The sequence below is a fragment of the Archocentrus centrarchus genome, chromosome 17, assembly GCF_007364275.1.
Source record: "Archocentrus centrarchus isolate MPI-CPG fArcCen1 chromosome 17, fArcCen1, whole genome shotgun sequence".
In the NCBI taxonomy this organism is placed as follows: domain Eukaryota; kingdom Metazoa; phylum Chordata; class Actinopteri; order Cichliformes; family Cichlidae; genus Archocentrus; species Archocentrus centrarchus.
Genome location: NC_044362.1, coordinates 19,607,917 through 19,632,922, shown reverse-complemented (window position 1 = coordinate 19,632,922; position 25,006 = coordinate 19,607,917). Strand labels below are relative to the sequence as shown.

At 38.5% G+C, this 25,006-nt stretch overlaps 1 protein-coding gene across 2 annotated transcripts; it reads right to left on the bottom strand.

Annotated features, from left to right (window-relative positions):
- Positions 1-890: 890 nt before the first annotated feature.
- On the bottom strand, positions 891-24,116 carry mapre2 (microtubule-associated protein, RP/EB family, member 2). 2 transcript variants are annotated; one of them, XM_030751317.1, is made up of 8 exons: positions 19,183-19,200; positions 12,368-12,529; positions 9,728-9,855; positions 6,133-6,278; positions 5,836-6,052; positions 5,492-5,637; positions 2,460-2,618; positions 891-2,266 (listed from the first exon to the last, which is right to left on the bottom strand). In XM_030751317.1, exons 2-8 carry the CDS (start codon positions 12,487-12,489, stop codon positions 2,168-2,170), a joined length of 1,017 nt encoding a protein of 338 aa, XP_030607177.1. In that variant the 5' UTR covers positions 12,490-12,529; positions 19,183-19,200; the 3' UTR covers positions 891-2,167. The 2 variants fall into 2 exon arrangements, with proteins under 2 accessions (XP_030607177.1, XP_030607179.1); XM_030751319.1 differs by lacking the exons at positions 12,368-12,529; positions 19,183-19,200 and adding an exon at positions 24,031-24,116.
- Between the last annotated feature and the right edge of the window lie 890 nt (positions 24,117-25,006).

Here is a 25,006-nt window from a genome sequence, read left to right as displayed (position 1 = left end):
TCCCTACCTAATTCTACGCCCCTGTTTCAGCATCAGTGGGAGAAGCAGTCAGCTGGACTACACTGACTAGACGGTATATTACTCTACAGGTGCAGGTAAGTATTGTTTTTCACTTCCAAGGACCTTTTTTTTTTTTTTTTTTTTTACTTTTTACAAGTGGGCTTGAGCAATAGTTCTCCAGGCTTTCATAGTTTTTCTTTCTCTGGAGACTGGCTGATTATTAACTCATTTTCAGTCCAGTCCTTGTACCTGACCATTTTCAGAGGAATGGATTCTTTTTTTAAGCCTCTTAACACTGACCTATGAAGCCTTCAATTATAAAAAGAGACCTTACTCAAGGGATAACAGTTTGACAGGCTTACAATAGCATTTTCATCAATAAGGTGATTCCAAAGAGCTGTTAGCTGAAAACATATCACACCTCAGCATGGTGTGCAATGTACTTTTTTTTTTTTTTTAAAGCTGGCTCAACCCCTTAGATGTAAGTATTTGCTGTGTAATATACAGCTGTTTGTCTTTGATGTTGCGGTTAAAGAAATTAGCTTTCACTTATAAGTCAGTGCATCTGAAAATCCTCAAACATCAATTACAATGTGATAATGAATACTAGCTCCACCTCTACTAGGCTGAACAATAAAATATACACGTTAATATAACCAATAAAATCTTTGCATAATGAGCAGGATTGAGTACATTTTACCTGAGTAAACTATATTTTTACTCTGCTGGTTATAGCACAGACTGTCTGCATATCAAAGCAGGTATAATACTGATTACCATCAAATGAAATAGTAAAAACAGCCCAAACTGACCAGTGGTGCAGGAAGACGGTTGGTTTGGAGTGACATGACAACCTCCCGTGGACTCAAAATGTAATTTTTATTACAGCAAATCCATCCGAATCTCAACATCTTTCAAATAGCAGGTTAAACATACAAAAGCTCACTTAACATGTTTGTTTTTTTTTTTTTTATTAAATATGTAAAAAGCAGGTCAAGTTATTCACAAATAAAATGCAAACATGCAACACGATTTTTGTTGGGGAATGCATAATGAGTGGGACATTAAAAAAAAACAAAAAAAAAAACATTTACCATTCATTAATTATTGACAGTACATGTTTACATTCTTTTTCATTTACACAATAATATATGACTAAAGCATCGTGGTGCACTGCCCAGTTCAATATTAGTAAATGCAATATTAAGAAAGGGTATACAATGTACTTACTGGAATATAGTGTAGCAAATTGCTCAGTGAACTGACATCTCCCTAAGACCTGTGATTTAAAAAAAAAAAAATACCAACAGTTCCAGCGGAGGTTTACAACTTAAAGCTGCTGCTTCATAATAAGACTACTCCACAATGATGTTCCTTCCCTCCCCATGTTTACGGCTTAAATTTCTATCACTAAAACCACCTTTTATGGTGGGACAAACGCTAAGTTGAGCACACTGATTATCTGAAATCTTGTAATTTGTAAAGATCGCTGTCAGACAGTCATACGTTGGCATTTTACTACATTTTATTCACAATTCACTGACTGTAGTGTCCTCCTTCATGAGGATGCAATTCAGATCCTTGCACTATTCCTAAGGTTTAATAACAACAACAATAATAAATACGGTGAGGGTCTATGGACAGATTGTCCAATACGAAGTCAAATGTCAGTGCAACATATGGAAGGAGGTTAAATAAGAGCTACTATGAGCCCTTCCAGGGCTTTGCTTATTGCATTCTTGTAATTAATATTGTTGATATGCAAAATAAAAAAAGGGGGGGCAGGAAGGCTTACATCTGCACTGACAGGTAAGGGTTACCTGTCTAAACTTCAGCATTTCATCACATCTACTGCAGGATTTGAATTGACTTTGCACCCACACAGTCCTCTGATGGTCTCAGCTTGTCTGCTGGTGGAGGTCATCACCACAAACCTGCCACAGCAGTTCACCAAAAGTCACAAGAAACATCGAACAGTGAGCAGAGGGATACAAAAAAAACAACAAAAAAAAACTGATGGTGCTTCTATTCAGGAGGCTGCTTCATGTGCTCAGTCTTGGAGAGGATGAAAAATAAACCATGAGGAAAAATTAAAATCCTGTAACAGTTCTCACATATTAAAAAAAAAAGGGAGGGGGGGTGTAATTGTTGTGAGGGATGATGGCAGTCAGTATTCATCCTGCTCTTCCTGCTGATCATCTGGCACCTCGTCGTGGGCTTGCTGGTCCACTTCCTGTCCGTCGCCCTCAGCCAGCTCCCCTCGTTCCTACATTTAAGAAAAAGAAAAAAGAAAAAAAGAGAGACACTATAGAATTTGAGGCAAGCGCACGTGACTACACACAAAGACTGAATTCTTGTCTGTTTCAACCACACAATCACTTCCACATGATTTCCTCAACAAGGAAGGAACACAAGCGGTCCTGAATCCTGCTCAGATCAATCTAAAGTCCCAGGCTGACCTGTTCGTCAGAGGCATACAAGATCTCCATTAGCTGGTTAACGAATGGGGCGTTTTCTTCCCCCTGATCCTGGCAGAGCAGCTCCACCTCTCGCAGCTTGCTGAAATAGTAGTCCCGCTCCTTCTCCACTCCTTCCAGTGCCAACTTTAGTGTGTTCACCTGCAAAAGAAACATTCAGAGGAGTCTTAAAGCCTGAAACAAACTCTGAACTTTGGTTACAGTCCAAAAGTAAAATATTTGCAAAGCACAAAGCTGATGCTAATGATTCTGTCTAAAAAAGCAACTCAAGATAAACTATTTAACTGAAGACAACTTCAGTTACACATGATTAGAGCACTAGAGTAGTTCTGAATGACTGAATGCAACCACAGTGTTATATTAATAAAGGCTCTGCTGAGCAGTTTAGACTTTTGAAATACTGCCTTCTATTTTGCCAGTTGCTGCTTAACAAATGTACATTCAAAAAAAATATATAAATAAAATGCTGGCTGGCAGCATTTTCTGGCTAGTGGTCACTCCACAAAAGCTCCAAGCCTGCTTCATCTTAGTTTAATCCTTGGCTTAGATCTGACATGTACTGCACCAAATTTAATGCAGCCAGCAACATTTTGGATCTCAGAGTGGGAAAAACTACACAATAGCCACACAGCATTTAACACACTCTGTGTGTGTGTTTCTTTGTTTTTTTTTTAATCTACCCAACCACATACAGTGTCATTAAAATGCTTCTGCCCTATTTTGAAACATTTTAAATAATTTTTTTCTTCACAGAACTGCTCACGCAAAGGAACCTTTTGTCTGTGGATTTAGGTCTGATTCCTAATTTGACCCAGACTGTACATAAAACATAGCTGTAGCCCTGGGTCTAAAAAAGTGATATATAGAAGTGCCTTAAACCTGCACTCTTTGTAATGGCCAGCAGGGGGCATCTCAGGCCCTGTTCCAGAAAGCAGGTTTACCAAACTGAGTCTAAAATTTAAACCCTGAGTTTTTAGTGCTACAAAAGCTGATTACAGATATTAGTTTTTAATTAAATCAATTCTGAATATGTTCACGCCGAGTTAAGCGCATGTGTAGTGGAAGAAAAGCCATCATCAATGGCGCTCCAATACTAGGATTCACCATGGCAACAGGTAAATATAGAGAAGAGCCTCCATTTTAATCCAGTGGACTGAGGAATGCAAATCTGTATCAAGGAGGACCACGCCAGGAGGCTAGAAAAGTGTAATTTTATTAATTCAAACACACTAAATTATTTTAAGAGATAAAGCTGGAATCCTATCAAAACTTCCATCAGTTGTAGCCTGAGGGACAATATGCAGACAACTCAAGACAAAATTATCAAACAGATAAGACACAGTTTACTTAATCGACCTGTGATATTAGTCAGACCCAATAATACTGATTTAGGTCATTTGTAGTGGAAAGATGTCAAAAGTTCAGCATTTAATGATTTCAAAGTGTGAACATATTTTAAAAGAAATTGTCTGTTTGTCATAAGACTTTCAAATTTAGTCCAATTTAGGAAGAAAAATTGTCAATTCAGACTCATCTTCACCACATCTTCAATATGATGCCAACTATGATGGGCATTTTTCTCTATCAGTGCAACCGATTACAACAAGTATAATTCACAGTGATTTGTTGTTTTGTGTGTCTATAGCTTCATGCAGATTAATATACACAGTGATCACCGGAGTAATGAATGGGAAAAGAGTCAGTCCAGGGGAACTGGCTGACAACCTGACAGAGACCAAGTTTTATATCCAACTTATGGTCGCTTCGCATGCCGATCTGACATCACACAGCCACATACATTTCTACTCTTGTCCATTTGTAACTTTCTCCAGCACTGTTGCAGAAATCTCCCTTCATGAGTTCTGTGCCACTTGCCCTGTGCAACCGCATGTGTCATATGCATGCCTGCATAGACAGACTTACTCACAGTCTTGCCTCAAGCTTGTGCATTTAGAAAATTTGAAAATAGCTGCGGCTGCAACAGCAAACGTGTAAGGTTACAATGCAATGTTAGTTTTGGCATTTGGTGAGAACAGCGTGCATAAATGGACCCCTTGGCAAAGATGTAACCTATAGATTTTATTCTGAGCTGATAATAAATCTACAATATCCACTTATGGCTGTATCTGTCCTTAAACTGAAGGCTTACTGAGTGGTCATACTAAATGTATTGATAAGGAATCACAGAAAAACTTTTCAGAGTTTGTTGAAGAAAATCTGCCAGAGTGCAGGTTAGGGTCACGGAGTCTGTTATCCATCTTGAACAGAAAACCCCAGTTTTCACTAAATCTTCTAGAACAGCGGCTACTTCACTTGATTTATCACCTCAAACATTTTCCTGATGGTTTTATGGTCTCAATTGCAAGTTTCAGGTCATGTTTTATACAACATGATGTTCATTTTGTAAATTACATTTCCATTTAAATTGAAGTCAACAAAGCTGGGTATCATCTAGTGTGTGGTTACCTTAATCGCAATCATAAGGTAGCCACACACTAGATCATAAACACATGTGAATGTGCAGTTTGTTTGTTTTTTGCCTTTTCATGCATTCCTCACTGGTGTGGTTTTTTAAAAAAAAGAAAGAAAAAAAAAAAAAAAAGGCAATGGCAACTGCAAAAGCGGTCAACATGAGACTTTAAGCCAGAGTCTGCAAACAAATGACACACACACACACACATATATATACACACACACACACATACACATACATATACATACACACACACATACATATACATACAGTGTGTGTCTATGATTTGGCATAAATTTAAGCATTAACACAATATTTTTCAATGAACACCTAAGCACATTTTGATACATTAACACTCCACAGCTGTGGAGTGTTAATTCAATTCAAATATGGGGCGCAGGTGTCCATAAACTCAAAAAGGCCTCCACTACAGTTCAGCTGTGACCACAGACAGTGCTGGAAAGAGGCACATGAGCCATGTGGGAAAAGAAGAAAAAAAAAAAAATCCTGCTGATCACAATCATGCTTTTCATGTGCATACCTGCTCAGTAAGATGTGTGACTTGTGCTTCCAGTTCTTTCTCTCCTTTGGCAGGAGTTGATGCAGATGTGGGGACCTTTTTGGCAGATGAGGGTCTGGATGTTGGTGTTGAAGACTTGGGGGTAACAGAGCTTGACCTGGATGCTCCTGCAGCAAATAAATATTTATGAATATAATCTTGACAAATCAGACCTTATAATCACAGAGTTGATATGAGCTTAAATGATAGAAGTCTAGCCATTTATCAGCATATGCATTTAGTGTAAATGTCAAAAATAATTTGCAAATGAAATATAAGCACAATTTGTAAACACCATTTTGTTTTATTCATCAGTTGAACCTTACCTGCGGTAGGAGAACTGGCTGCATGGTGAGACTTCTTTGGCAGATTGAAGATTTGCTCACCAGGATCAGGTGGGGGGATGGCATCCTGACCCTGTCTGGCTGCAACTGGGTCATACTCTTTACCATCGTAATTGGCGTCAAAGAATTTCTTAAACCACTGGATGAAATCAAGATTGTCCTGAAATCTGCCTTTAACCAGTTTCTCCACAGGAATAATCTGGACAAAAAAGACTAAATTAAAACCCCAAGCAACAAGCAAGTGACAGTTAAGATGAAGATGATGTTAGGGACACTCACCTTGTCCACATTCATCCTTTTGAAGGATGCCTGCAACAGTTTGAAATTGTGAATGTACTCATGCTCTAGTTTAGCTTGAAACTTGACCTTCTTAAGACTGATGCAGCCTGGGAAGAGCAGATCCATGAACTGGCAATAAGCAGCTCCTATAAAAAATTATTTGGGGGAAAAAAAAAAAAAAGTAACTCAAATACTGCAATATTAATTAGCAATTTTGAAAAAAAAAAAAAAAAAAAAAGGGAAACATTTGAAGCTGTGGAGAGGCAGCCACTGAACAAACTTATTGATAATCCTGACCACCTTCTGCACCACTTACTATATACGGAGTGGAGCACCATCTCTAACAGACTCGTAAGTATTGTTCTCACTGAGGAGTGTAGACATTTTGGTGTGGCAATCAGTTGAATTTAGAACCACAGCAACTCAGTGAATAAAAACAGAAGGTTTACCAGGGAGGATGCCAAGGATAATATGTTACCGTTCTACAACTGTGCTGTGCTTATTGAGGAACACGAAAGTCTCAATATCTAAGTTTACCGGAAGCCCACACACAAAGACCCGTGCCTACTCATTCACTCCCACCACCCACTGGAACACAAACTCGGGTGATCAGGACCCTGCAACACTGGGCAGAAAATATTCCCTCTAAGGAAGAAGGGAACGAAAAGGAACACAAACAAGTAGAGAAAGCTCTTAAAACATGGTGATCACAACTGAGCCGTCATCAAATCAGCAAAGACGCACAAGAAAGAAGGTCAGGCACCAACTAGGGAGAAAGAGAATGACAAATGGAACAACACTGTCATCCCTTATGTGGCAGGGATGTCAGAGAAACTCAGGAGAATTTTCTCCAAGCATGACATCCCAGTGTACTTCAGACCTTGTCACACTAAGACAAAACTGGTTCATCCCAAGGACAAAACTTCCAAACACATGCTAAGCAACATAGTGTATGCTGTGCAGTGCAGCGAGGAGTGCTCGGACCTCTACATTGGAGAAACCAAAAGAGCCACTTCAAAAACGCGGGGCGCAACACAGAAGAGCCACCTCAACAGGACTCAACTGTACTTACCAAAAGGATAAAGATGCCAATGCTCACATTTTGGACCATAGTTTGAGAGAGGAGTTAAAGAAGCCATCTATGTCCAATGTGAACAACCATCACTGAATAGAGGTGGCAGATTACAACACCAACTGCCCCCCCCCCATCTACAGTGCAGTCCTGAGCTCCCTTTCCAGGCCTCTCAACCCCCACTCACACGTTCCTTCAGGTGACCTCAATAGGTCACTTGATATAGTGGGGCAAAGTTCCACATTGTTTTCACCTGAAACTACTGATTGGAATGACCCAGGCTTTTTTTTCCACACCTTGGCGCATGTGATTATGCACACGAACAATAGTGGGTCAACGACCACCTTCCGAGGACAACACCGACTGCGGTTTAAATACCTCGGACTCTCCACCACTTGGTTTTAGAACTGAAGAAGCCTTTCAGAGAGGTAAAACATCTTCCAAGAAACTTAAACAAGTCCAGCTGCCTTTTCTCAAACATTTAAATTGCTATGCAGATGATATCCAACATTATCTATGAAGCCAGATGATATACATCAGCTAGTTCAACTTAAAGACCTGCATGACCTCTAATTTCCTGCTTGTCAATTCAGACAAAATAAAATCTCAAAATTCAACCAAGCAAAAAAAAAATAATATATATATTAAAATGGCTGACTGTAACAAATGTAAGACATGTAATCACATTAAAGTGACTCAATATTACAGTGCAGTAATTTATATTCAAATAAATTCTATTTATATAGCGCTGTTTCAGAACAACAGTCACCTCAAATAGCTAAGACCCTACAATATTATAAAGAAACCACAACAATCATATGACCCCCATGAGCAAGCACTTGGTGATAGTGGTAAAGAAAAAAAATTCCCCTTTAACAGGAAGAAGCATCAGGCAGAATCAGATTTAGGGAGTGGCAGCCATCCACTGTGAGTGGTTGGGGTGAGGTAGACTTTCCTTTCTGATAAAGCTTATAGTTAGGACTGGATCAGGTGACCCTGAACCATCTCTTAGTTACGCTGCAATTGGTTGAGGCTGCTGAGGGTTTCCCATGATGCACTGAGTGTTTCTTCTTCACACATCTCTTCACTCACTGTGTGTTTATACGCTATAATAATTGTGCTGTATAAGAAATACAGCAATTATTAAGCTTTCGCTCTCTGTCCCCCATACTTATTTTACTTCCATCTATCCTCTGCCACTTATCTAGGTCCATGAAGCTGAGGGACCAATCAAAGCAGAGATGTCCAGGCCTCCCTCTTCCTGGTCACCTCCTCCACCTCTACCAGGGGTGTATCATGGTGTTCCCCGGATAGCTGAGAGATGCAATCTCTCAAGCGTGTCCTGGAGCCTTCCTCCTGGCAAGACATGCCCGTAACACCTCACCTAGGAGGCGTCCAGGAGGCATCCCAGTCAGGATGTTTTAACCACTTCAACTGGCTCCACTCAGTGTGGAGGAGTGGCAGCTGTACTCTTGCATCCCTCGTGAATGACCGAGCTCCTAACCCTATCTCTAACAGCTCAGACATACTACACAGGAAAGTCTTTTCTACTTCTTGTATTCACTATTTCATTCTTTTGGTCACTACCCAGAGCTTGTAGCCAAAAGTGAGGGTAGACTGACTGGTAAATCCACAATTTTGCTTTCACACTGTAGATCTGTATTTATTTTAATTTCAGATTAGTTTTTACCTTTAAAAAAAAATGTTTTAAAATTGTTATATGTTTTGTTTTTATATTTATCTTATCTATTATACAATTATATTCAGTTTTCTGATTCTGAAATTATTTTAATTTCCTTCAATTGTTTTGATTTCAGATTAGTTTTTACCTTATTAAAATGCTGGTTTTCTCAGTGAATTTTATCTAATTGAGCAATATACTATTCTAATTATTTAAGCAATTTTCTAATAGGCTGTGTTTATCTTAATATTTAGCTGCTATAAGAGTATTTCCAAACTTTGGGGATAAATAAAATATATCTTATGCCATCTTACAAAGTCTAAAATTGATTATTTCTGCCTTAGCACCTGAGTCTTCTCACATCCAGATCATTGACCTCATTTCCTGAAAAAGAAATATTAATGAGCATTGCTGTTAACATGGCTCACATTAACTGAAGCCTAGTCATCAATTTGAAAAGAGGGCACCAGCTCAATCCTGAGGTAAAGCTCACACGAACCCAACCAGGGAGCTCATAAGAAACCATCTAAACCAAACCACACCTCGTGAAAAGCGGGTGGTGTGTGTGTGTTTGTATAGGCAGAGGGTGATTGAAATTGGATTACTTGGTCACAGCAGGAGAACATGGCAGGCTACGAGTTTATTTATAGACAACTCTCTTCCAGGGAGAGGTGAACATGTTTCCACAGGTTGCTTTAACCGCCAGCTTACACATAAAACTATGTGGGCAAAGAATAAGCACTGAAACCATCTGAAACAGCAAATCTGGCACAGGAGGAGGAAGTAAGAGGATGAGCTAAAGAGAAGTGTAGTTTTTTTTTTAAAGGTCTGTCTGTTCTCACCTGAGGAGAGCTGCTCCACTTTCGTGTAGTTTAGGCAGAGAATATCGTTAACCCAGGCAGTAATGTCATGCCTGCTCATAGTCTCCTGGGTTATTGAGGTAGAATATACGTTGACCGCCATCCCCCAACTGCAACAGAAAAAAAAAACAACACTGAAAAACAAAAGCAAGGCTGCTGTAACAAATGCTCCATTTCGTTCTGTCTCAGGTCAGTTTATTTACCTCCAAAAATGGGTCAACTATACAAATAACTTAAGATTTTAAAACATGGTAACAAATAGCTGCTATTTTCTGTGTATCTTAGGACATAAGAGATGAAGGAGTTGAGCCAGAGCCACTTAGAATAACACAGGCTAAACAAATCCTGTAAACTAACAGCTTTGCTAATTCTAAGCCCAAACACTTAAATTATATTTAATTTAGTAATTTCCTAAACAAAAACCTCAGCCTGGAAACCACACAGTGAGACTGCATCTAGACATAGCTCATGAGATGATCTTTAGCATTTCTCCACATGCCCAGACTGACCCGCAAAGAAGCCCAGCGGCACAAAACATACTCTGACCCCCCAATGCCACCCAACCCCCAGCTGCTGCATGTCAACAGTACTAATGTCCACATTATCATCCTCAGGTGTGACCCACAGAGCCCAGAGCCCCCCTGTCATAGACTGTTAGGCAAACTGTAACACAAATCACTGGAGGCTAAGATAAGATCAGTTTGATTTTAGAAACAAGTTTGGACTTGGAGACCAAAATCAGACATGAATCAATGTTATCTTGGGGAAAATTATCTCAGTATGTAAGACTTCCTGCTTAACAAATTGGATGAAAATAACCCTATAGCACTGGAACACAGGACAACAGTAAAGCAATAAAGTTTGTGGAGGCAATTTTGTCTACAGTCTCATAGCAAATTCAAGTATCTCAACATAAACATTTTTCGCAATACACTTTGAGAAACTGCTCTCTTAGTAGATGAATGACTGAGCGTGAGGTGACCCTATTTCTTTGTGGGGTTACCTCACTCTGTACTGTATGCTGCAGGATGAAGGTGTCTGAAAAATGCACCCTGGGATCTTTTAATTTGACTTTTCCTGCACGGCAGAAAGAGCTGTTGCAAAGCCTGATTAAATTTGATCTGGTTGCAAAACTGTGGCTTTGGGGGCCTCAGGGCACCTGCTCTACTTGCAGTATGCATTCAGGCCTTGCATACTGAAAGCATGCAATGTGCCAAAGATATATTAGTAAACTGAAACTTTGACCCTTAAGCTACAGATTAAAAAGAAGTCAACAAAACAGTCAATGCTTGCAATTTCATTAATTAACCCTTAGCATCAGACACTGGGGAAGGGGCATCATTCACAGTCTGCACCTGAGTGGTAGCACACCTGAGAATATTCTCTCATTCTGAGAGAATTGCCTAAAACAAAGCACAACTGCCATAATAATGTAAATCATCCCTTTAAACTCCACTCACCAATGTATAAACATGCAAAAAATAAAGTTATTATAAATGTTAATGCAGCTTTCTAATATTCCTGTACAAGAAGTAGGAGTATAAAATTAATAAAAACAAATTAATGGCATCCAACAATTATGAACACAAATCAAGATAAGGCATTTAGTTTTCTCATTTTCTGGTATTCTTGTCTTTCACCCTTCTCTAAAACCCCAGTGTCAGTCCTCTAAAGGTTGTGGGAAGGTCTATAGCCCTGCGTGCATGAAGTTGAACCGATCTCAATACTGACGAAAGAAACTGTGCTTTTTATATATTTATTAACCATAAGCAGAAGACAGCAGCCTAAATAACTCACTGATAGGAACAGCAGGGCAGCTGCATTAAAAACATCTCTCTAGCGGTTTTATAACCGCGATAATATGATGCTAAATCATCAACTCTAGCAGACACCAGGATACGCAGCACAATAATAACCATTCAGCGTTAAAGTTGGGCTATCATAGCACTGCAGCAGCAGAGTCTCGACTTTAGGAAGGAAACTGGGCCAGCCCCTCTCATGTCAACAAAGCGGATGTGTGCGCCGCTTAGCATGCTTTGTTAGCCTGGCAGGGATAGCCTGCCGACACCAGGGCTGGGCTTGGTGCTTCAACTCAACCAGAAGAAACATGGGCTTGTGCGGCAAGTCGTAGGAAACTTGCCCCCACACCGTAAACCATCACCCATGCACATTAATGGCGACAGTGGGGGTGATTCAGTAGCTGCGGAGTGTCAAGTCACGATGGGAATATTCTAGCAGCAGCAGGAGAAGGAACAGGAGGAGTAGCAGGGGCGGCTGTCTGTGTAGTCCTGTCATCTGACAAGCTGGACCCACTCCTCCAAAATGTGGCTGTGGCATTGCGCACCACAAAATAAAACACTTGACAGCATTGCATGCTAGTCCCAGCAGTGATATGGGGTGCTAAAGGAGAAGCAGAGGGAGGGTTTAAGCTAACTTAAGAGCGATTTTAAGCCACAGTATCGGGCACAGAGGGCTAACATGACAGGGGAGTGTGATTGGCGAGAGAAAAGCGGATGGGTCCTGAGAGAAAACGGCGAAGAGGAGGCCGGAATGCGGGTTTGTCTGCAGGAGTGTGATTTTCTTTTCTGACATCAAACCAAATGCGACATTTCACTGGTTTACCTGTAGGCGCGCTCTCCCCGCACCGTATTTTTCCTGTAAGGAATGATGTTGGTTCCGTTGTCCTGGACGATGTCGTTGTTATTCTCTCCATTTGGGGAAAGGGCTTGGGTGGGACCGGGCATTTGGGTCTCTAAAATGTTGAACAGAGACTCTGTTCTCGCTCTGGCCGGGGAAAAAAAAAAAACAAAAGCAAGAGGAACGATGCAAATGCTAAGAAAGTGCCGCACCTCCGGGGTTCTCCCTCTCCTTCTGTCTGCTTATTCCTCACAAATCTCTGCCCTAATGACGTTGCTGCTCCCTGTACCACGTGACTCGTGGGGTTGGCTGCCTGTTCCTTATGGTGGGCTATTTTAGTACACCAAAAATTTCATTGATCACTTGTGTACTGAAAAGCATCACCGGGGAGGTCAGATCGATGTGTGATGCCCGTCGCCTTTTGAGATGCAGCGAGGCCATTCATCAAATTCGCAGAGACAATAACCAATCAACTTAAAAAGGTGAAAATGGGATTAAAAGGAAGACGCAGCCCACCCAGTTTAACCAGGATTTAGATGATCACATAGCTGATTGGCACTAGAGTAGGCAAACAATAAGGGGGGTGGTGGTGGTGGTGGTGATGAAATCATGACTACACATGTATGTAATAAAATGCTGTTTTGATTACTAACCACGATTGAATCAATCAATTAATTATGTCAGATGTTTACACACACTCATCGTGGACATGAATGTCATGGTAATTTGATGCTTTAAATGATTTATTTGAACTGTTTTTGCAGGGTGGAATGATTATACAGCATACACCTTTAGTGACTTTAAAAAAAAACAAGAATTGGATGCACAAGTTTGATGTTTTTTGGGGTTTTTTTTGGATTTTCTTTAATCCACACTGATTGACTACAACTGTAGTTTCTCTTTGCCAGCATAAAACGGATTTGTTTGACAGCACTCATTGGATTAACACTCACACAAGACTCAAGCCTGCCATGAACTGGAAACTGCTGTAACACCAGTGTCACTGTCCACAGTGAAGACAGCTTTACATCGCCATTGACTGAGGGTACAAGTCTGCCAAGAAGAGTGGTCAAATATTCAGCCAGAATTATGCCAGAAGCTTGTTGATAGCTACCAAAAGTATCTTGTTAAGGTGCAATTAACTAAGGGTCATTTATCCAAATACTAGTGTATGTATACAACAGGCTGTGTGTGATTAGAGAAAATCCAAAATAAATTCAAACTTGTGCATTCAATTACTGTTTTTTAAAGTAATAAAAAATGTATGCTGTATGTATTCTACCCTAGAAAAAGAACAGTTCAAAGAAATCATTAAAAGCTCAAATTTACCATGACATTCATGCTCATGAGGAGTTTATGTAAACATCTGACCAAAACTGTATATAGACATATGTAGGAAAAACCCTGAAAATATAGGTAGCTAACTCTGTGCTTGTTTATTCTGACCAACAGTTCAAACCACTGACTGCATCTAAACAATATTCTTTGTGATATATATATATATATATATATATATATATATATATATAAAATCCAGACATTTTTAAAAAACAGCATGATCTAAAGGAACTTAGATTGGTCATTTTTCACATTTTGTAGATCAATTCATCAACAACTTTATCAGTAAATTAACAGATTTTTTGTTTTTTATGTTTTGTTTTTTTTTTGCCAATACTCATTTCCCCCTTTGTTCCAGGGAAACAAAGAAATCCTTCCATGTTCTTAACTGCTTATCCAATTTGGGGTCATGGGGGGGAGGGGGGTGAAAGGTAGGGTACACCCTGCAGAGATCGCCAGTCTATCACAGGGTTAAAATATAGAGGCAAGCAATCAATTCATCATCGAATTTAACCCCTACAGCCAGTTTCAAATCACCAGCTACTCTAACATGGATATCTTTGAACTGTGAGAGGAAGCCAGAGCACAGAACAGGGTAACGCCACAAAGACCCCAGCCAGTGGGCTGGAACCAGGAACGTGTGAGACCTTATTTAAAAAACAGTAGCTGACTTACAGACAAAGACAGGGTAATAAGATGAAAATCCTTAAAAATAGTTATTTCTTATCATAAAGTTTTGTTTTCCTGATACAAAAGGGGGAATAAATAACAATAACAAAAAGTACACAGAAAAATCTGAGACATCAGCCCATAATTTGACAATGGGTGCCTCCCAGACAGAAACATATGTGGGTTAATCTTGGTGACCAGAAAACTGATCAGTTAATAATTCAGTTGTAATGTATATAAAAATATAGACAAATCTGTTTTAGATGTAATTCTAAACCATATGAGGCTCTTAAATCAGCATGTATGAGTTTGTAGTCTAAATTCAATCAACAGACCTGTGGTTGCTAAGTTATCATCTGAGTGTGTTGCCAATGCGCTGTTGTTAAACCGCTTTTTGTTTTGCGTTGATTTTGTCACTGCTGGGCAACCACAGTGAAACGGGACACAGAAATAATACCTAAAAAAAAAAAAAGCAAGCTCTATAAATTGAAGTGTGACTAACATTTTTAGGTTCATCTAATTTGTACTGTATTCTAAAATGAATTTCTTTTTCAAACTATAAGAATGATGATTAGTCCAAATATTAACTGATAACATCAAAATATCAGAGTCAGTCCAGCCTTTCATGGTTAGTAATCAAGAATGTGAGCGTACATGTCACAGTCATGTACACAGGGATGATGAAAAGCTTGATAACAGCAGGGGGACTGCATTATCCGCTAAAAACAACTAAGCAATGATGCAAGAATTTTATGCACAAACTATGTTCAGAGGACAAAGGTAGAGCATTTCCTTTATTCTGTTCTACTGCCTTGATTTCTTTCCTGCTGTTTCTTATACTGTCACAGATTTTTTTCTGCCACTCCTTTATTTAAGAGACCACATTGCTATTTGAGTCCAAGGGCAGGCCTTTAAAGTTTATATGTAAGCTTAAAAGGTGATGGTGCCAGAAATACAGGTACAGATTTTGAGGTCAATCCCAGGATCTATCTACCACCATCATCAGTCCAGAGGTAAACTCACACCTGAGGTGACTGGACTTTTTTTCACATCAGCATCTTTTTAGCCCTACAATCTAAGGAAGCAGCATCTGGTAAAGATCAGCAGGGCTTATTTAGTGGAATTTGATTCTCAGGTCACCACTCACTCTGTTGCACGGCCAACAAATTTCTGTCAAAAATGAATAATGCTGCTTTTAAAGTCAAATACAATTCACAGTCAACAGTTTTTTGGGCTCGGCTGAAACTCTTAAATAGAACTCTGCTGCCACCATCAGGCCACAGTTGAGCTATGCTCTATGAACTTTTACATTAATTGTATAGACAGATGTTTTAAAAATGTAAAACGACAATGACAAGAAATATAAATCTCAGATTTAACTAATAAAGTCCAGTTTTATTCAATTATATTAACTTCTGTCCTCATTTTTGTCTTCTAGTTCAAATTCTCAGTATAGATGTAAGTTTTTTTTTTTATCTGATATGGCAGGATTTTTATTCTCCATATGTACACTCACAGGCCACTACATTAGGTACACCTGTCTGACTGCTCATTTCCAATCAGACCATTTTACAGCAGCAGCTTAATGCATTTAGGCATGCAGATGTGGTCATAATAACCTGCTGAAGTTCAAACCAAGCATCAAAAGGGAGAACAAAGGTAATTTAAGTGACTGAAAAGTTGGAACCACACGGGTTGGTCTGAGTATTTCAGAAACTAGTGATCTGCTGGAATTTCCCCATATAAACATCTGGACTGAAAAAAAAAAGAGAAGTTCTCTGGCTGTTAATGCCAGAGGACAGCAGAGAATGGTCAGACTGCTTTGGCCTAATAAGGCAATAGTAACTCAAATGCTACAACCAAGGTATGCAGAAGAGCATCTCTGAACATACATTGTACCTTGAAGCAGATGGAGCTACAGCAGCAGAAGACCATACTAGATGCCACTCCTATCAGCTAAAAACAGGAAACTGAAGCTACAGTTCACAAGGTCCCACCAAAACCGGACAACAGAAGACTAATGAGCATTGCCTGGTCTGGTGAGTCTTGAGCAGTCTCTCCTGACAGTTGCTTTAAGTGTTTTTGTGTGGTTTTCTCTTTTTGTGACCAGTTTTACCCCCTCACAAATGTCCACATCAGTACAAATCAGAGCCTTTGATGTGTCAATCAGAACTTGTGTACTAACAGAGTGAATTTAAATTCCATCCATTATTTTTTCTGCAGTTACAACAATTAATTATATAGTATCAACATGTGGAAACCACTGCTATAGTATCTACAAAAGAGCTTTAACCTGAAATAGCAAATTCCAGCATTGTTTAACTGTGAAGGTGTTCCCATTATTTACATTATGAGCCTTATTTATTCCATTTGAGTCTCTCACATAGAGCTTTTTACAATCACGTCAGCAAAGCGGATATATACAGTATGTAATTGTGCATTACAATGGGCATGTACTGAAATAGTTCTGAGGTAACAGAAATAAATCAAGGCAGTGAACAAGTATAATATTCATCTCTAGCTTAGCTTAGGAAGCATGTGTAGCCGCCCTGAAGGACATTCCCGCTTCCTCTACTGTAGGGGTGTCAAACATGCAGCGCAGGGAACACCCAAGGATCCAGTGAAAAATATAGAGAAGTCATCAATATTTCCAATTAGTCATTAAATTGCACTCCTATTCCAGGTGCAAGGATGCCAGCACAGGAATTTACGTCTATGGGAAGTTAAAAAAAACATTTCTAGATCTCAAGAAGTTATTTGGATCATAAAAAAAAGTGCCATTTTGTTCCTCTAAATGTGAATGTTTTGTGCTTTTGTAATGCAGAAAGGCAGTGAAACTGTAATGAGCATGTAATGGCAGTAAACTGACTGTGGAAAGCTGCAGTTGCTCTTATGTTTTAAAGACTGAAGCTGCCTGTCATTTCTTGATAATTGACAGAAAATATTGGCATTCCACAGTAATTGGGACAAAAAAAAAAGTTGAAAATTAGATTTGAAATATTTAGCTGGACATCTATTTTTTAATTGCATAGAAGCCACATTTTCATGAACTGGTAATTTAAAGTTGATTACAGCATTTATTTTAAATGTCATAAATTATAATAAATTAGCCAAAAGGCAAAAATCACTGTCACAGAGGAGACAACTGCAAAATGGCTAGGGTTCTGTCTTTTCTTTGTGGACATCATAGGTAAAGCTGGACCTTGCATATATTAACAACATAGCTTATTAGTTTCCATTAGTATTTGCATATAGGAAAATATAACTATCCAAGTACAAAATGTCCCATCTGTGACAAAATAAGGTAAAAAAAATATTTTTTTTATTCCATTGGTGGCTTGAGAAAAATTCATAACCTCTTATGAACTTTTGACTTTTACTGTGAAACCTACAAACATAAAATACAAATATAAGTTGTAAATTTTAAAAGCTTATCTACAAATTTAGCAACCAACAAAGTATATTAAACTATTTACATTAAAATGCAGGCAAAGCCTCAGGCGTATTTTTGTACCTTCCCTGTTCCTCAGCAACAACATGATTAGTTTCATTTTGCTTGGTCAGCCCAAGCGTTAGACATGATGTGATATGAATACTGTATTGTCAGGAGTATATACAATGTAGGAATTTAAAGTTTTGCATTTGGTAGTTGAAAAAAACTATTCTTTTTGATGGTATGAAGAAGTGGATAAAAGTGTTCCCTCCATGACGCAACATATGGTTATTCAGCCAGAGGAGAAAAAAAAAAGCAAAAGGCACAGCATTAGTTATTCATATCATCTATTAATCTATTAACATATTGGTATAATAATGTAACAGTAAATTGAAATTTCTAACTTATCTCATGGGAATATGTAATTAATTTCTGCATCTCATTATTTGTTTTTCTTGGTCCCCTTCATGGCACACCACTCAAACCTGAATATATTCTAATAGTTTTGATAGACTGTCCTGAAACTCCTTTTACATATAAGTGTTGGGACTGTTGCCCCTTATAAATAGTCATAGACTATTAACCTTTATTAATGCAAATGATACAGAAATTACAATTTTCCAATTGTCCCCTCTGTGACAGGCAAAATACTGTGGAATGCCCTTTAAAGAGATTAAAATAAATAAATAAATCAGATATCTGCCATGAAGAACTAACTCGACAATGTTAGGAGTTGATTTTACTGGTCCAGCCAATTTGAAAGAGCAAACTGAAGTGCAAGCAGCCCACGAAACTAAAATGAGTTTGACACCCCTGCTCTACTGAGTCAAAAGTAGTCTTTGTGTAGTAGTCAACACAAATTCCTGCAGAGCCGAAGACAAAGCATAACCAAGAACTAATCTCATTAATGACTGAACTGCAGACACTTCCACTGACAGCCACAGGCATGCAGCGCTACTTTTCCACTACGGTAATCCTAGAGGCCCTTTCAGACTGACAAGTGACACCCATACTGTAGCAAACTGGTCACAACACAAGCACAGAGGTCTGCTTTGTGTCTGGCAGCAGCACACAGTGAAAGCATGTCACGGTCAAACTTCAGAGACAGCACAGAAACAGGAAACTCTGTTTGTCCCTGTGGCCAGAAGCTGTACCCTACCATACTGTGTGACTGCAAGGTGGGTGGGTTAATGTTAACTCCAAGCTGTCACAGGAATACATTTATCACTTCCCAGTTTGAAGAGCCTGAAGTGTAACCACAGAGGTGCAGCATGCATGGCTTTTTCTAAATATATGGTCAGACTGAAAGTCTAAGAATGAAATATGAATACACACATCCTATGGGTCTATCACTGCTTACTTCAACTGCAGACGGGTTCTCCTCCTTGGTGCACTTGACAAAAAGAAACTTAAAAAAGAAAAAAAAAAAACACACACAAGTTCAGGCACCTAGTTGATGCTTACCTGGCTTTAATACCAGGGGCCTATTCCAAGAAGCATGTTCAACAAACTCTGAGTTTAAAAACATACCCTGAGTTGACCCACTCTTGAGATCGGCAGCTCTGAGTTTTCCTTTCCAGAACAGCTGATCAGAGTTTGTTCAGTCAACTCTGTTTGTTACTTATTAAAAACTGGTTTTGCGGCAGTTTATGACAGTTCATTTTATGGTTATTTTTTTAAATAATTGTACAATAAAAATGGAATCTACCGATTGAATAGCAATCTCACTTTATTCATTTTTTTTTATTGAGAATTTCATTATTTCTGCCATTACTGGATAAAAATGAGAAATGAGATTTACAGAAAAACTGCTTTAATGTTTCCAGTTTAACCATTTAATCTGACCTAAGATCAACTGAAGCTGATCAAAGATCAGATCAAAGATCAGCTTCACTGATAGATGGCTGCTCACTGACAGCCACAGCAGAGATGTTTCACTGAGTTACTGTTAAAGGTCAAAGTTCAGTCATAGTTTCATATTTAGCTGAAAACATTCAGAGCAGCTTTCCAGTAATGAATGTAACGTTTTACCAGTAAAGGCAACCTGCCTTGATAAATGCCTCAGCTTTATACGTTTTAAATATTTCAGTACATTTTGGGAGGATGAGGCATTTTAATTAAGAATGCAGATCGTATCGGAAAATGAAGCCATTATGAACAGATCCAGACTGGATGAGCTGCAAAAAAACTGGATCTGGGCCTTTTCGGGTCTGAATCCATGATCCTGATCCATTTGGATCCTCCTGCTGTGCAGGTGGACTCGGACACGGTTTGCAGATCTGTTATAGAGCCTATGATCACCGATTTTGATGATTTTCAGTGGAAAATATGTGGAAATTCATACTCCGACTTTCAAACACCGTAACCTTCAAAATGACATCATTTAAGTCTCTTTAAATCCATTTAGTTCAGTTTTCAAGTCTTCAAATAATTTCAGCCTTATCTTCACTCAAACATTCACATCATCTCTAAGATCTGGACATTTTCTATCCAAAGTGTGTTCTGTATCTAAAGCTTCATCCAGATCAGTGTGATGTAACACTGATGCTACAGTAACTACAGGAAATGTTTCAGAGGAACTGACTGACAGTCTGACAGCTGCAGCTGCGCTCATTATAAATCCGTGACATCATCGCCGTCTCCGTCCTTACAGCCTGTTGACGAATGAACAACTGTAAAAGCTTCGTGTTACGCCCAAAAATAATGAACTAACGTCTAACTGGGATTTCAGTTCTTGCAAACTCAGAGTTGTTAGCAAAACCTGCTTTCTGGAATAGGCCCCAGAAAGCACTGTATTAAAAAAAACACCACCACACTGCTGGGAGACTACTGTGTATCGACTGAAATACAAAGTAGAGTAGTAGATCCATTAACACGAATGCCTATTAAGTGCTAAAACATTGTATGGTGACTTATAAAAAAGGAGGAACTGGGAAGCGTAAACTGCTCAAAATATTTCAGTGCTTGGACATCCACAGCAACTTGTTTTCATTTTAAAATAATGTTTTGTTTGAAGAAAAAAAAATACACAGGAAGAAAAGCAATGGCCAAAAAAAAAAAAAAAAAAAGACCAGAGATTTCATTGCTTGGGCCAACAGTGGAAGAATAAGGCATAAAGTCATTCCAGGAGAAAACATCCAGATGTGGTCAGAAGTTTACATTTACTCATCATGGACATGAATGTCACGTTAATTTGGGGCTTTTAATTATTTATTTGAACTGTTCTTTTTCCAGGGTGGAATGATTTTACAGCATACATCTTTAATGACTTTAAAAAAACAAGAATTGGGCGCACAAGTTTGAATTTATTTTGGATTTTCTTTAATCCACACAGGGTCAAAAATATACATACAAGCTCAAATGTATGCATATACTCAAATCTTTTAGTAAGTGGTGCTGAAGGTTCTGAAAAGGCTTAACTTGACAAAGCTTATTAATTTCTTTGTTAGTGATCATGATTGACTACAACCGTTAGTTTCTCTTTGCCAGCATAAACAGGTTTTAACAGCATTCCTAAGGGGGTCCAAAACACACATGAAAACTTGTTTTGGAATGGATAAAGCAGGCTAACATTTAGCTTCTGGAATGGCCTTCCAAAAGCAGCAGCCTAAATCCTGTTGAAGATTTGTACATTATGCTTAAAAGTCAGGTCTGTCCCTGGAAATCAACTAGTTTAAATGAATACTACCAAATCTGCCAAGAAGAACGGTCAAATATTCAGCCAGGATGATACCGGAAGCTTGTTGATGGCTACCAAAAGCATCTGGTCGAGCTGCAATTAGCTAAGGGACATTTATCTAAATATTAGTGGGGGATGTGTATGTATATAACTGAGGCTGTGTGTATACTTTTGACCCTGTGTGGATTAGAGAAAACCCAAAATAAATTTGAACTTGTGCACCCAATTCTTGTTTTTTAAAAGCCATTAAAGATGTGTACTGTACAATCATTCCACATTCATGCCCATGATGAGTGGATCTAAACTTCTGACCACAACTGTAGATTAGAAATGATCAAAACACAGTAACTGGAACATTGCTTGATTAAATCATGGCAATGGGACCAGTGAAATTAAAATCAAGTTTGTGAGCCTTATTAGATGTTTTGCCTTAATTCTTCTGAGTGATAAGACCCAATCAGGAAGTGAACAAAAAGCTTCAGCTTTTCTAGAGTAAAAAAAAAAAAAAAAAACAGCATTGGAGTTTCCAATGAAAACTGGGTCAGCAGCGTTTTCTCTCTTCTCATCTCTTTTAGTATTGTGGATGCTACACAGTGTAAGAAAATGACATGTTTCAAAACTGAAGCACACTTTTCAGTATGGATGTACCCTTACACTAAAAATGAATGAATATACATCAGTCAAATGATATATCAGGTAAAGTAATCTTGAAAAACAGCAATCATGTATAATTGTTTTGAATGGGGTAAGAGAAAGATTATTGATGGTAACATTAAGAAGAAAAGTCCTCAGGGGGAAACTTGGTTTATAATCTGCCTTACTAAAGATGATGGCCCTTTAATATGGATTAATGTCATTTTTACTATAATTTTACTAAGTACAACCATAAGATAACTCATAATAAGGCACACTAACCTAATAACCCGTTACATGAGTAAGACCCAAATGCAATGCTGACATCGCTGCCAATGAAACTACATATAGGCTGCAAAATCTTTATCTTTATTTGGTTCATTTAGATCACAAGAAATCAAATGAGAAACCAAAACCTTGTAGGCTGAAGCGAAAGCTTATACAACACCTACCCGTGATACAACAATCAACACAAAAGGAAAATTAAATCAACTACATCTTTAAACTCAGATTTAAATACAAAAATCATGACAAAAGAAGAAAATGAAATTAGTCCAGCTGCAGATGAACTTTCAGTATGTTAGTTATTTCTATACAATTTTTTAAACCAGTTTCAATTTCAATTTTGTCACAACACTTACAAAGTTTAGCCCCCATAAAACAGTACACTGTGACATTTCACATTATATTTATATATAATTTAAATAAAATTTACTCTTAATCTGTATTTCTAACCCCTCATTTTAAACAGCTTCGGGATACTAAGTGGTAATTGTCTATTGTATGCTTGATTTAATGATTTAAACTGCATTATAATCTACTAAATCCTTGAATTTGTATTTACCTGAATAAATAATTGATTTGTTGACTCAGGGCAGGGTTTACTTGTTATCGTATTGCTTTTCTTTTGTAATAAAAAGATTGAGTTGATGTTTGTCTTGTGTTCCCCCACACAGTAAGCTATATATGGAACAATAAGTGTATAATAAAATAAAACGTATAGTTATTTTTGATATAACTTGAAGTGTGGGGGAAGCAAAAAGCAGCAAACCAGCTAAGAGCTGTGACTGTTGCTTGCTGCCCGTTTTGTAAGGGTGGGGAAGCATGCCGGGAGCACATCTGGATGGTGATGCTCTTACAGTAAGTGTTGCTGTACTTTAGCCTGCAATGAGTCAACACTGGGCTGTTATGCATCAGGCAGAGCTGTGCTGGCCCTTTCTCCAAGCTTTGGTGAGGGGTCACCTCCGTTAATGGGAGCTGCAGGTTGTAGAGGTTAGAATGATATTCAGGGAGAAAAATAATCCTGTCTGAGTGCGAGGTGTCTTTTCCTTAAACCTCACAGTGTGTTAACCCACGACTTCAGAAAGTAAAGTTTTTCATTATGTGTACCCAAGACAAAAGGCGATACTAGTCTACCACCCCCCCCCCCCCCCCCCCCCCCCCCTTTCGTTTCGTCTGCCCCCCTTTTTGTTGTGGTTGCAGATAAGGGAAAACACAAACCTGGGATTTTAAAAGCACCTCCGCCACCGAGTAGCTAGCTGCTGCACTAAGTCTCGTAAATGAAGCTAACTCAACTTTGTGTTAGAAATGGCAGACTGGCTGGAAAAACAAGCTAATGCTATCAAACAGACTTTCACGAACACAGACGTGACTTATAAAGACAGTATTACATCTTCTCCGCCTAACCGCCAAGTTACAGTTGGCTAATATTTCTTCATGCCATTACTTTGACAGAGCTGTGACAGCCGCCGTATGTCCTGACCCCAGGACAACATCACGGTACGAAACAGCCACCGCCGCATAAAACCGCTCCTATTTCTGCATTAATTTTCGCCGCAGCACGTTTCAAACCAAATTTCACGGTGAAATTGTTCAGAAAAAGAAAATCTGACTCACCAGTGAACTCCGATCCGCAGGTTACAAGGTATTTTTTTAAAAAAAGGCTGTTTTCCGGCTGAGTCACTCCACCCTCAAACGCCCATTCTCAGAAGACGGTGAACGGCGAGCGGAAAGCTGATTGGACAGCGTATCATCGTTGTTGCAGCTGATTGGCCCGTCATCGATATCTGTCATGATATTGACCAATCGCGTGCTGATGCGTTGATCGTTCACAACATCAGACAGCTTTCTGTCTTGTCGCCTCGTGTCACTTCACTTTTACTCCGGGAAAATGCAAAGCTGCCATCTGAAGATGCACTCAACCGAAAACCATCGTTCATACAATAAATAAAACATTATATATATATATATATATATATATATATATATATATATATATATATATATATATACACATATATACATATACACACATATATGCTAAAACATATATATATATGTGTGTGTGTGTATATATATATATATATATATATATATATATATATATATATATATATATATATATATATATATATGTATGTGTGTGTGTGTGTGTGTGTGTATACACACACATATCACCCCCCCTCCCCCCCAAAAAATAATAAATAAATAAATTGCATACTGTATCCATAAAACAATCCAGATCCAGCTATTATGGTCATTTGTGCAACAGAAATGTTGCAACAGAGAAATGTTGCTGTTGTGATGACACAGCGGATACATTTGGTTGATTAGTCAAAAACTACTTAATTAATTTTCAGCTAATAACTACGATGGTTTAATGAAGCATATTCTCTCTGAAATGTGATGAAATGTGAATCTTGGCTACTCGTCTGTGTTATTTAAATTGAGTATCTGAATATTGTGGGCTGTTGTTCACATAACAAACATAAACAAAACTGTACATTTGAAAAGGGTGCGAATTCCATATATTGAATCATTAATAAATCGAATTGTTGTCATATTAACTGGTGCTGAAAATAGTTATATTAAT